The 13,167-nt window shown below is 43.6% G+C and overlaps 1 protein-coding gene across 2 annotated transcripts in view; it reads left to right on the top strand.

Moving 5' to 3' along the window:
* Mob3b (MOB kinase activator 3B) overlaps positions 1 to 7,078 on the top strand; it is a 184,703-nt gene extending 177,625 nt beyond the window's left edge. For both annotated transcript variants that reach the window (XM_028878497.2, XM_037202494.1), the window contains exon 4: positions 5,912 to 7,078. In XM_028878497.2, the coding sequence (XP_028734330.1) occupies positions 5,912 to 5,941 (30 nt within the window). In that variant the 3' untranslated portion in view covers positions 5,942 to 7,078. The remainder of the gene's footprint in view (positions 1 to 5,911) is intronic.
* Positions 7,079 to 13,167: the final 6,089 nt, after the last annotated feature.

Raw genomic sequence — 13,167 nt, 5'->3', positions numbered from 1 at the left:
GGGTGTAAAAATGGCCTTTCATCTCACATGGTCCATTTCTTAGAGACTTTCAAGTCTCTACATTGTGTCCACATTATACACATTATTCCCTTTTCTCCCTTATTGCCCATTGGTGCCCAAGAGAAAAGGGAATACCATGGCGGAAATGGATTTTCAAGATGGTCGATGTATCTAATCCACATGCTTTTGGGAGGAAGTGGAGGGATAGCACATAATGAATGAAGTAAACAGGTATAATGTGATTATGATATTTAAATCATAGAACTCCTAGAAATGTAATCAATGGATGTCAAAATCACCTCACAATTTGACAGAGGCCATTTTCAGTTTTCAAAGTTGAGATCAGACAAGGCATTGTGTAACTTATACAAAGCTTAGGCTCTTTCCCTCACCCCCACCTTCCCTACAAAAACCAGGCAAACGCACTGAAACTTCATTTCTAAAATTAAATGTGACTTCTATTGAGTTTCTTATTCTATTTCCCTTTTTATTGCTTTTTAAGTTACTAGAGCTTTTTTTTAAAGCAACAAATAATATGAGTATTAAAAGTATCAAAAAATCCAGAGACTATGCCAAGGACAAAAATATCAGAAATTGAAAACATAAAAACATACATAATCTCATTTGCCCAGCTATATACTCATGTTGAATATAAGTTTTATTTATAACTGCCGCAAATCATATTTACTGCATATGACTTGAAAAAATATCCTTCATCACATAACAATATACACTAAGAGATGCACAGTATGCAATTCAGATTAAGGCTAATTGTGTAATGAATTCCAAAGCTAGCAGAAAGCCAGGCCATGGGGACCCAGAATGGAGCGAATGATGCTTTCAGGGCATCCTATAAGCTGTGAGAATTTCCTAGGCATAAAGGAATGGAGCCCATTTACTGGGTAGAAGCAGCAGCCTGCGAGAAACTCCAAGGCACCAGGCTGGTGGAGACCTGGGGAAGCTGGTTGGCCTGGCTGTTTGTATGGTGTTGAATTCAGCCTAAGTGTCCTTTTTACCAACCCTTGACTTCCTAATCGCCCATTTTTACTTTCTTTAGTACCTTTTCTAGCCTTTTAGACTTTATCCACATTTGTGTATACACACACACACACACACACACACACACACACACACACACACACACACACAGGCTAAGAACTGCATATAAGAAAGAACATGTAGTTTTTGTCTTTCTCACATCATACTTAATCACTTCCCAAATCCACCCATTTTCCTAGAGATTTCATAAATGCCATTTTTCTTTACAGCCGAATAAAATTCCATTTGTACATAGATGTGCCCATTGTCATTGTCCCTTCCTCTGCTGATGAGCATCTAAGCTGGTTCCATTTCCGTGCTGTTGTGAACAGAGCAGGAGGAACGTGACTGTGCATGTATCTCTGTGGTGAGGTGTGTGCCCGGGAGTGGAATAGCTGCGTCATTAAATAAACAAACAAACAAACCTCCAAATGCTGCGATTTTCTTCATAAACAAGCCAAACACAGTGTCTTGCCAGAGACCTGCCAGAAAAATGCCCCCTGCAGAAACAGCGATAAGCATGTTGCAGGTTTTGGCGGCATTCCGCGTGACCAGCCATAGAGAAGTCTCCTTTAAAGAGTGGAAGATTCTGAGACCGCTCCCCTTGAGGAAGGAATGAAGGAATGTCTTTGGCCCTACTAGTTATCCTGCAGGAGGATGGAGTGAGGAGAGCCATGATGATGCCAGAGGAACGCTTCTTTAAACGGTTCGATGGCGCCACCAAGTGGCAAGATAGTATAATACAGCCCTGGAGCCTGTACTTTAAAAAATTCAATGTGAGAGCATGGAGTGCTTGTGGAGGTCAGAGAACAACTTGAAGAGTCAGTTCTCTCCTTCCACCAATGTGAGTCTCGAACTCACGTTTTCAGTATGGTAGCAAGCACTTTGACCTGCTGAGCCGTCTTGCCGGCCCAGGCCTGTAGATTTTCAAAGAGCAGGTGCAAGGACGGTATCTTTCAGTTTGTGAACTGTGGTCACAACCATTGCTTCCCTGCAGGAATGTAAGAGGCATCTCAGAAACAGCTTTTCTTCTGCACGTTGGGGCTCACACTGTGGTGAGAAAAGCCCCAGTACTAAGTCTTCACAGCCTAACTCACGGGCCTTGGATATCGTCTCTGAATGGGTTCACCTTCTCCCCTCTTCTTTCAAAAATTCTTCCGTGTTTTAAACATACTCTGAGAAACGTAATTGTTTTCATGATTTTTTTTTTTATGGCAGCTCCTAATTCAAACTGATGTCAGTCCAGCTGAAGGAAAAGTACACTAGCATTCTGACACGGTCCCCTGGATGACAGTAAAGGAAAAATGTCACTGCAGCCTGCAGTCGTGGGTGTCCCCAGGACTCAGGGAGGACCAAGCCGTTCAGTGGGTCATCACCACACTCAGCGGGGTCGGGGCTTAGCCTGACTCAGCCAGCAGCTTTTGTAGAGGCCGGAAGACCAGAATGAGAGAAAACCGAAGGCCAAGCTCTAGGGGGAGGAGTTTATTCCACAGGAAAGGATCGGGGAATGGGGTCACAAAAGGCTCACGTCCTAAAGGAGCTGTGGGATTACAGGCAGCTCCGGGGGGAACGAAATAGCCTGATTTGGCCTAAGGAAACTGCAGGGCTGCAGCTCCGAGGGGCAGGGGGGATGGGGACCGGTGAAAAATTCAGAAATGGCCTGCCACCATCTATAATCAATACATGAGTCAATTAATTTCCAAGTTATCACTCAAGTGCATGTGTATTACTGGCTCAGAAACCCCGCCCCTTCCTCTCTTTCTTGGAGCACTGATCCACTGCCAGTAATTACAGGGTTAATTATAAAACCGCAGTCACATTTATACTTGGAATTACTCTTTCTCTCAAATGCACAGTCTGTCGTCAAATGCTAACTCAACATACAAGAACCCTTGGTTTTGTTTTTCATTTCCTTGCTTGTTTATACCCCAGGCTAGCCTCAAACTCACAACCCTCCTGCCTCAACCTCCCAAGTGTCGGGATTACCTTGGTTATACCACCATGCCCAGTTCATGGGAGCCTCTGGAAACTTGAGGCGGGAACAGTAGCTTTTTCTTGGGCATCTCTTGAGTAATTTCCTTTCCTTGAGGAAAGCGCCTGGCTCTTGCGGCATGTGTATATTCTTGCTGTCCGCACCTGCTGTGGTCACAGGCTTTCTGCTCCAGCACACATCCAGCTCCCTGAGCCAATCTCTCCTCTGCTCCCTCTGGGCAGCCTCCCCTGCCTCTAAACGCAGTGCTAGGCTATTTATCAACAGAAAACTCTTCCCCAGGTGGCTACCTGCCAACAAGGACTAAGTGGCTGCTGTTGGGTTTGTGCTTCTGAACCTCATCTCTATAGGAAGACATCAGAGGGGGGAATTAACATGTATTGAGTCTGCGCATCTAGGACTCCATTTAGCCTTCCCTTGATCTACTGACTATCAGTACATCTTACAGGGGAAGAGACTGGGGACCTGTGTGTTGCTTGGTTAAGCCAACATTCCCTGAAGCTGTGTTTTCCAGGCACTGGTGATGCATGAGCAAACAGCAGGCACAACCCCGCCCTCTGGATTCCATAGGATCTTGCCTGGGATGACCCAGGAGGCAGAAATGAAGTCGATGGACTATTCCACTGGTGGAGAAGGGTGCTGTGGCTGCTACAGGGGGAAGACGGGGTTATGTATGCCTTCTTTTGGAGTTACAGAAGATGTCCCCCCAAACAGACATTTCACCTAAGACAAGATGCTCTTGGAATTCCTGTGGGTGGACAGTAAGGGGGCAGAAGTGAGACTTCAACATGTCTGACCCGGGTTCCAACATGCTTCATGTCTTTCTCAGTAAATAAATACTTGCGGTGACATTACTCCAGCTTGTGACCCACCACATTTCTTCCTCCCTAGGAGACTGTAGGTCCTTGAGAACATGAGCCCTGCCTCCTACGATGTGGTCCAATTAGTAAGCACAAGTAAATGATCCTTAGGAGTTCTGCACATGCATTTGTTTACTGGCTGTAATGCAGTAGGAAATTGCCCATGTTTAATAAGCAATGTCAGAGTGCCTAGATTTCACACTGTGTGTTATTTCTTTAACCCACACAGTGTGTATGGTTTTCACACAGCGTTCTGAGCACCAGGGCACTCCCACACTGACTCCTTTGACTCCGGTGTTTGCTGTTTTATTGTCTGGGATGACCCGGGTCAGCATTCAAGAGCAGCTGAGTCAGTTCAGCAGCAAGTGGAACTCAGAACTCACTCATCTAATAAAAATGACTTAGTCCTGTCTCCCCCAAATGCTGACAAGCTCCAGGCTCCTTTTCAGCCTGCAGCCCACACTGTTCTTAAAGTGCAAAAAGAACTCCCTTGTGCCAGCATTGTGAGAAAGATTGGGGAGACAAACCAAGGTGAAAGCCTGTGTACAATTGCAATGAGTGTTTTTTCTTCCTGCCATTTAGTGAGTCTCAGTCTAGTGGGAACACCTCTCCAACAAGTCCACTGTGGTGATATTCTGCTCCCCAAAATATTGTGCACCCTAGTAAACTTATCTGGGGTCAGAGAACAGAACAGCCACTAGATATAGAAGCCAGAAAATGGTGGCACACACTCCTTTAATCCTAGCATTCCAGAGGCAGAGATCAGCCTGGATCTCTGTGAGTTCAAGGCCACACTGGAAACAGCCAGGTGTGGTAACAAGAGCCTTTAATCCCAGGAAGTGATGGCAGGAAGCAGAAAGGTATTTAAGGCGTGAGGACGAGGAACTAGAGCTTGGTTAAGCTTTCAGGCTGTGAGTAGCAGTTCAGCTGAGATCCATTTGGATATGAGGACACAGAGGCTTCCAGTCTGAGGAAACAAGATCAGCTGAGGAATTGGTAAGGTGATGTGGCTGTGGCTTGTTCTGCTTCTCTGATCTTCCAGCTTTGACCCGAGTACCTGGCCCCAGGTTTGTTTTTATTAATAAGACCTTCTAAGATTAGTGCCACAGTCCGCGTCTCCTAATCCTTCCCAAATAGTTCCACCAACTGGGACAAAATAGTCAAGCATATTAGCCTATGGGATCCATTATCATTGAAACTACCACACACCCAGAGCCAGTACGCCTCACACAAAAGTCAAGGTGTGCCTAGGTGAAAGGCCTGACCACCTTCAAAGGTAGGTATGAGGTCTTTCAGCCAATTGATGTCATCATGTCTGAACTGGAAAGATGAATGGCCATTAGCCAGGTAAAGAGGGTAAAGATGAGATGGGATAGGAACGGGCCAGCCTGTGCAGAGTCTCAGGGAGAAGAAAGGCTGGCACATTTGGGATCTACAAGTTCCCGCGAGAGCCAGGCAGGTGGTAATGAGCATAGGTGGACTGCAAGCTAGACTCTGGGATTTCTTCCTTTCCTCTTCCTGCTTTTCTTGACTTGGACAAGATTACATTCTTCATTTTTTCCCATCTTTGATGGAAACTTAGTCAAATAGAAGATGTGTTCTAGTCTACAAATAGCAACCCAAACCTGTTATCATACCAGTTGGCAAGTGATTCTCGGCTCTCCCTGGGGAGACAATGGGAAGAGGTGGGGATGAACACTGGAGCCCGTTCTCTGTCCAGAGAGGAAGGCTGTTCTCCAATTCCCAGTGCTCAGTGGCTCCAGATCTTCCTCCTCCCCCTCCCCAGAAAAGACAAGTCGTTTGGATTTTGGGCAAGAGAGTAAAATATTTTAAACAGTGTCTTAATACAAGAGAGAGCGGGAGGGAGAGAGAACTCGGGGGCACTCAAGCCTACAGACTAAATGGAACATGGCTCAGGCTTGCAACCTTTGGTTTAAAGGCTCCGGGTCAATGCCCCGCCCCGTGCATCTCCATATTGCTCTGCTTACGGTCCCCTAACAGCCTCTCTCTCCTTGCTTTCCAGAAAGAGATGACAACCAGGATGTGTCACTAACATTCCACCTCATCTTCCGGAAGAAAGGAGCGCTGTCTCTCCCAGGAATCCCCATGGGACAGGAAGTGGCCCTCCCCGGCTGAAGCGGTCCCTACTTCCTGGAGCAGGAAAGCTGGAGCCCCACACGGACTTCTGAGAGATGTCTCCTACCCACTTCGTGCGCTCTTAACCCTCTAAGTGCTGCTAGCCAGGGCTCGTGGGCCAGACAGACCACAGCATGAAGGACCAGCTTGCCGCCTTAGGCTGAGGACGGTGCGGGAGAGGCCTCGCGCTTCCTCCACTTCTGCCTGTGACCTGCCCCCCAGGCTTCACTGGAATTCAGGTTTTGAGACTGAGAGGTTTTTTGTCTTTGTTGTTCTTTTCCACTTAAGTCTTATCAGACATCTTAACTAACTTCTCTGTCATTTATTTTTCTAAGTACCAAGCAAATTTGGGGAATACCATATAAGCAGTACCTTTTCCTATCCCACCTCTCCTCGAGTCCCTGCGGACCCCCGGCTCTGGGCCTATGGCTTAACCTTGTATAGGGCTCGGAGCTCGGAGGGGCCTGCAGTTCTCCGGGCAGCGTCCATGGCTTTTCCCTCATAGGCGGTTTCACCAGGGACCACCTGATGGGGTGCGTGATCTGTGCCCCAGGCAGGCCATTCACATGCTCACCACTGGGGAGAGTCTGGGACTGGAAGTGAGCTGGTGCATTACCACTCTGCCCTGGTCAGGATGGATCCTAACAGTCATTTCTACACTCTTCCATTAAGATGTACTTTCCCATTTCCCAGAAGAGAGAAATAAAGTTACAAATGACCCCTGGGATCTTGAGCCAGATTAGTGCGGTGTTTGTTCTCCACTGAGGGGTAGTGAGTCCTGGCTACCCAGACACATCACAGTACTGGGATTTCAGTAACAAGAGCAGACAGTTGGTACCTGGTACATGTGGATCAAATACACTTGTCTTGTAGCCTGCCCAGCTTGACCCCAGAGCTTCTGAACTCAGCTGATGTTTTCTCTCCTCTCTTCCTCTGATCCCTGGTTTCCTTCCCTGTCCCACCCATTCTTTGTCCATCTCTTTATCATTCTCTCTTCTCTATGATCTCCACTCTCTATTCTCTCCTCTCCCCCCTCTCTGTGTAGGGCTCTCTCCTCTCCTCTCCTCTCCTCTCCTCTCCTCTCCTCTCCTCTCCCTCTCCCCTCCTCCCCCCATCTCCTGTATTATATGATGACACAAAGTTCATTTCTGTCTAGTGGCTATGCTACAGTCGCTAAGGTCTCCCTTCTATCTGTTCAATGTGTTCCTTCCAGCAGTCAGAATAACCATTCTGTGTTATCTCCTGCCTTTGGAAGCTTTCGTAAATGAAATGTTGCCTTCTCTGATTCATTCACAAAACGTGGTTCTGACAGATTGACTAAGAAGTACTCATACTTCCCATGATATTTGATTTTAATAAAGTGTGTATTGGTGGAGGGAAGTAGATATGAATGTGCTCTTGCAGTTAATGTAATAACAAAAGATGACTAAGCTAGTCTGATGTTATTTAGTATATATAATATGTTAAAGCCATTTGTGACTGCCACAAAATCCTAGAAAGTGTGACATATTTGCCTAATGATGAAAAGGCTGACTGTATGGACAGTGACATTCTACATGATGGAACCATGCTGAGAACAACCCTTACTTCCTGTCTCATGGATGTTGTCTTATGAAACCCAACACTACTACTTCTCTGATCTACAGGAACTTTCTCTTTTCTCCCTAAGTAACTTTTAGAGACCAAGATAGGCAATTTGGCCTAAAAGCGTATCTGTCTAAGGGTCCAGAGAGAGGAAGCCCTGAATTCCTGACCTAGGCAATGCACAGTAGTAACACACTTCATGGGTGTGCGGGATGGTGGCAATGAGAAATGGCAGGCCATGGCCTTGGGGAGCCTCTGCTGCCTTGTCCCTTGACCAGCTGCAGGACTCACGCGGTTAGGAAGTTGAGTGTGTGCCTGCATTCCAGTAATGCTCAGCCCATGGGGAAGCCTGACTCCGAAGACATTCGGCATTTATCTCTAGTTATTTTCTATCAATTGTTTGTGTATGTGAAATTTCTATCCAGCTTTAAAAAATCTAAATATTTTTTTAACTTCTTAAAATGATTTTTCTCTGGCTTGTATTGTTAATTGCACTAATCAACTCTTGGAGGAAAGTCTAGACAATTGCTCTGCCTTTTTAAAGTATAATGTGTTCATATTTCTACAGAACTTTGTTTGGCAAATTCTAAAGAAAAATCTTCCTGGGCTGTTTCTAAGCCTTTGACTTGACCTAATCTTCCATACATTTGTATTGTGATTAGAAGAACCTTACAGCCCCAGGACAGCTCCAGACCTGTTTCTGTCTCCTAACCTTGTTCTTGTACATTTATTTGAACTCTGGGAAAATTCGCAGTTAAGACTCTGAGCACCCTATGTCCTTTAAGGGTAGTGAGTGTCAGCACATCGCCTCATTTCTTTTTCACTGTATATGCACTCATGGCTGAACCTTCAAAAAACCAAATTACAGTCATCATAAAGTTTTAAAAAATGTTATCATGCCCTCCTGTTAGCAGTGAGAACATTATCCTATTCAGCTTCAGCGTCATCAGCTCCAGGAGCCTGAAATGGATGTTCAAATTCTGCCTCAAAAAATTCTTTGTAGTTGATTTTTCTTTTAAAAAAAAATCTAGGATATAATCAAAAACTACACATTGTATTTAATTGTCTTCATTTACACCAATAGATTATCATTTCCTCTCTCTCTCTCTCTCTCTCTCTCTCTCTCTCTCTCTCTCTCTCTCTGTGTGTGTGTGTGTGTGTGTGTGTGTGTGTGTGTGTGTGTGTTCTTTCTTCTATGACTGGCATTACTAAAGAACTGATTTGTTCATGGGATATGCCCACATTCTGGAGGATTATATTCTGCTCATTGTGAGCTTTAGGATAACATGTCGAGGGTAAGAATGTTCACAGTGATGATGTATTCTCCTTACATCATGTTAGAAAATGTGAATGTGTGATTGAAGATTAATCAGTGGGCTCAGGGGTTATCTGCCTGAGCCAATTCATAATTCATCATTAAACTCTGAGGTTCAACACACACACCATTTATGGAATGTGAAGTTCATTCACTCCTTCATGTTATCGGAAGTCCACACTCCCCAACATTAAATCCTTTGCTGTGGAAGGTGATGCGGTGTGAAAGGAGTCAATTCTTCTTTCCAAAATGATGAAAAGGAGCAGGAATCTTTCATTTGCAAACAATACATAGGAATGCTGGCTCATGGAGGTGTGTATGAGCCTACAGCCAGAGATAAAGTGTGCATGCGTGTATGCACATGTGTGTGCGTGGGTGCATGAGGGGGTGCTGTGTGTGTGTGTGTGTGTGTGTGTGTGTGTGTGTGTGTTTCTTTAGTGACTTCCCATTCAGACCCCTCGTTTACTTGTTGAGCTCAGCTCATATATTATGAGACAGTGGACTCTTTACATAGTCCTGGGTATCCTGGAACTCACTCTGTAGACCAGGCTGGCCTTGAACTCAGAGAGATCATCCTGCCTCTGCTTTCTGAGTGCTGGGATTAAAGGCATGCGCCACTATATCCGACTATTCATACATTCTTGTTGAGGGTGAGGTGACTCCTAAAGATTTTGGGGAGGCAAACATCTTAACCTTCACAGTAGGTTGTGTCTCTCCAAAAGAGATGATTAGGAATGAAGTATTTTTTTTTTTTTAGATCTTGATAATTTTAAATAAACAACATATCCACAAGCCTGGGCATACTGTGAGATCACAAGCCACACATTTTTATCCTAATAGATACGGATATCAACAATCTTAGTAAGACATTTCCAATCTGCCCTCTGGGGTAAAGGTTTGAACTTGAGATGCACTGAAGAAACAGAACATTAGTCCTTCCAATTCTGTCCCCAAAGTGACCTACCAGCACCTCCTCCAGGTCTCACTTGCCTCTGGCTTCTTTTTGGATTCAGACAATTGGTGGCAGCCAGACAAAGCTCTTCCTTCAAACAATAATGGAAAGGATGGATTTAATTACTGATCTAGATTCTTTTTCTGCTTCTTAGACTGTTGATCTTCTCTTCCTTGAATGTCTTCTTACTGCTTTTTTTCAGAGCTAGGATGAATGGAAGGAACTTCAGAGATTCCTAACTTATTCTTCCTATCTCCCAACCATGCCAGCAACATTCCAGGTAGAACCTGTTCTCCTTTTACAGATATTCAGGTATAGAAGTTCTACAGAATCCTCTATGTGACCCACTGAAACTTCTATCCAATCTTCTATCCAACCCAGGCCACATAGTCCCCTCAAGCTCCAGGCTTTTCTCATGCCCTGTATTTGGAAGGTCCAGAGACTGTACAGCAGCAGCACATGTTTAACAAGAACATCGTTTGCACATTCATGAACTGTCTGAAGACTAAACCAGTGGTCCTTCAGCCTTCCTTCAGAATCGTCCCCGCTGTGGCATCCTCTCAGAAGTTTGCCATTCTACCATTAAGCATGTCTATAGTTGAGCTAAAAACTCCTCCCAAGCTCTCCCTGTGTCTGAGGTATAGACACTGCACACTGTGAATCTGATAAGGTATCTCATGCCTCCTCCAGACTCTGCTGTGTTTCTGCTAGTCTTGCTTTAAGAGAAATCTTTGGATTTTCTTCCCTATTTTAGTTGACTGTATGAAACTCTAACCAGGTTATGTTGAGCGATTCCAAATTTCCTTTCTTCCTACTTTTAACATCTTTCATCACAACACACTGGATTTGGTTGAAATTTTCCTTAACTGGAAAACATTAAGGAATTTGATTTATGCCAGTCCACCATTTACCCAGTCCATTGTTGCTGGTAAAAGCACATCATTTCCAATCTCTTAGCCTAAATGATACCACACTAAGGAAAAGAAATACAGCATGTCTTCAAGAAATGGCAAAAGCATCATTTGGATAATAATGTCATTCTGGCTTTGATTATTTTGACTTTAATTCCTATCTAGAATTAGCCAAACAAAGTATATTTTGGAAGTAATGATTTTTTTCCTAGTTTTAAAAATGTTTATAAAAAAAACTTTTATAACAAGCTGTTTTCCTCTGGGCAATATTAAATATGGGTAAAAAAATTTTCAATGATATGTAAAAATTTGTGTAACATAGAGGGTGAGTCATTTCTAATGAAGCAAGCTATTTTACTAGCTTCTAGTATTCTGCTTTCAAAGTTTTCCTGTTTCTTTTTTAAGTACATCTGAAAAATGTTAACTATATTTTCATTCCATTTGTGATTCAGTTAAGGGTTTGACTATAAAAAAGCAGACTAACATAATTAAATCAATTAGAAGAGCTAGATAAATCTAAAGAATATTTATGAAATAAATTTGTGTGTGAGCTTAAGGATTCAAATGTCATAAATAAAAGCTACATAGCCACCTTCTAGTCTGTCTTCTTTACATGCCTAATTTATTTAACAAATAGTTCACCAGCCTGCAGTGTCCTGGCAAAGGGTCAATAAAAGGAAAATTGTTAATTTTATAAAAAGTAATTCAAAATTTGTTTCAATGCACACATGGACACATTCAAATTTTAACTAAATCCCTTTATCCTTTTACAGTTTTCCAATAAGACGGTAAGTATATAGCTTAGCTTCCCAGCAGACTAGTGTCCTTATACACATTTTCTTGCCATAGAAGTTAATGTTAATTTGATGGTGGTCTGATATATAAAGATGTCAGGTCTTTGCATGGCCTCCAGGACTTGGACCTGACTGGGGTGGTGAGGGAATGAAGAAAGAACAGGTATACCCACAGAGAGAAAGGCTCGAATTGGGTAGACTGGGCTCTCTGATGGAGAAACCACAGCACATGGTTCCAGAGAGTTAGAGCCTATGACAGTGGAGAGAAGACATAGCAAAAAGTGACTGGGACAACAGCTGGGAGCGCCCACTTTTCTAGATTATAATTATAACACTTCTCCCTTTCCTCTCTCCAAACTCCCATATATATGGGGATCACACACACACACACACACACACACACACACACACACACACACACACACATATATAAGGGAGCTGCTGGTGTGGATTCTAGTGATATGGCCTTCTGGATTCAGGAAATTAAATATTCCAAACAACTAAACACTTAAAATATAGGGAAAGAAGATAATTGGCTTGCTAAACATAAACATAGATGTTTCTTATATTTCAGAAAAAGATTGGCCAAGTACTTAAGATGACTATTACTTCTTCGTCTCTTACAGGCCTAGGTCAAGCTAATAATGTAGCCAGAAGGCCAGGAAAATCTAATGCTCCTATCTGGATCAAACAGTGGCTTTTAAATGCTGAGAAAATTATAATTGCTACCTGTCTGGTGGAGGAAAAACTTAAATATTGGGCATATAAAGTCCCCCACCAGCCCTTAAATCACCCCAATATCTTTGTATTTAGGAAAATCAGGCTTATAGACTGTTACAGGTCCTTTAAAAAATAAATAAAATTTATTAAAGCCAAGGAAAGTCTCACAGCCTGGCTTGCCATCTCCCAGGGCCATCCCCAGAAATCAAAAAAAAAAAAAAAAAAAATTGTCATAGATATACAAGATTGCTTCTTTACCATACCTCATCAACCTAAAGATTGTCAGCATTTCACTTTTAACTTGCCTACTCACCCTACCATGATGGAGGCCAAAGCTGACATACAGAGCAGGAAATGCGAGTTCTGTTTATCCAGGACTCATTCATTGAACAAAGTTCCTCAATATATATACAGATTAACTATCAAAAGTGTCAGTTATAGCTTCCTCACAGTAGCCTCTCCTCTGCCACCATTCACAGACTACCCATATCATCTTGGCATACCCAGCTTTCCTCCCTCCTGTGGCCCCCTCGACACTCCCCCTACAGCCCATCCCCACTCCTTCCTGTCAGTTTCCAATTCCTAGAAACACTTGCTACACAGAACCCCCAGTGGCCACACCTGGTAGAGGCTCAGAACCACTACCTACCAGGCAAACCACAGTTACCACATTCTCCTAAGATCCAGAGAGGGCCACAAAAACCAAGAAGCAGAAAACCCACCTAATAAAGACAAAATCAGGTATCAACACCTACAACTACAATCATCCCAAACCCAAATGCCTACACACCAGTGTTAAAATACAATCAGTAAGAGCCAAGACAATGACTCCACATGGGCCCAGCAACCCTACTACAGTCCATAAAA

Source organism: Peromyscus leucopus, chromosome 2, assembly GCF_004664715.2.
Source record: "Peromyscus leucopus breed LL Stock chromosome 2, UCI_PerLeu_2.1, whole genome shotgun sequence".
Lineage (NCBI taxonomy): Eukaryota > Metazoa > Chordata > Mammalia > Rodentia > Cricetidae > Peromyscus > Peromyscus leucopus.
This window is presented reverse-complemented; position numbering and strand designations above follow the sequence as displayed.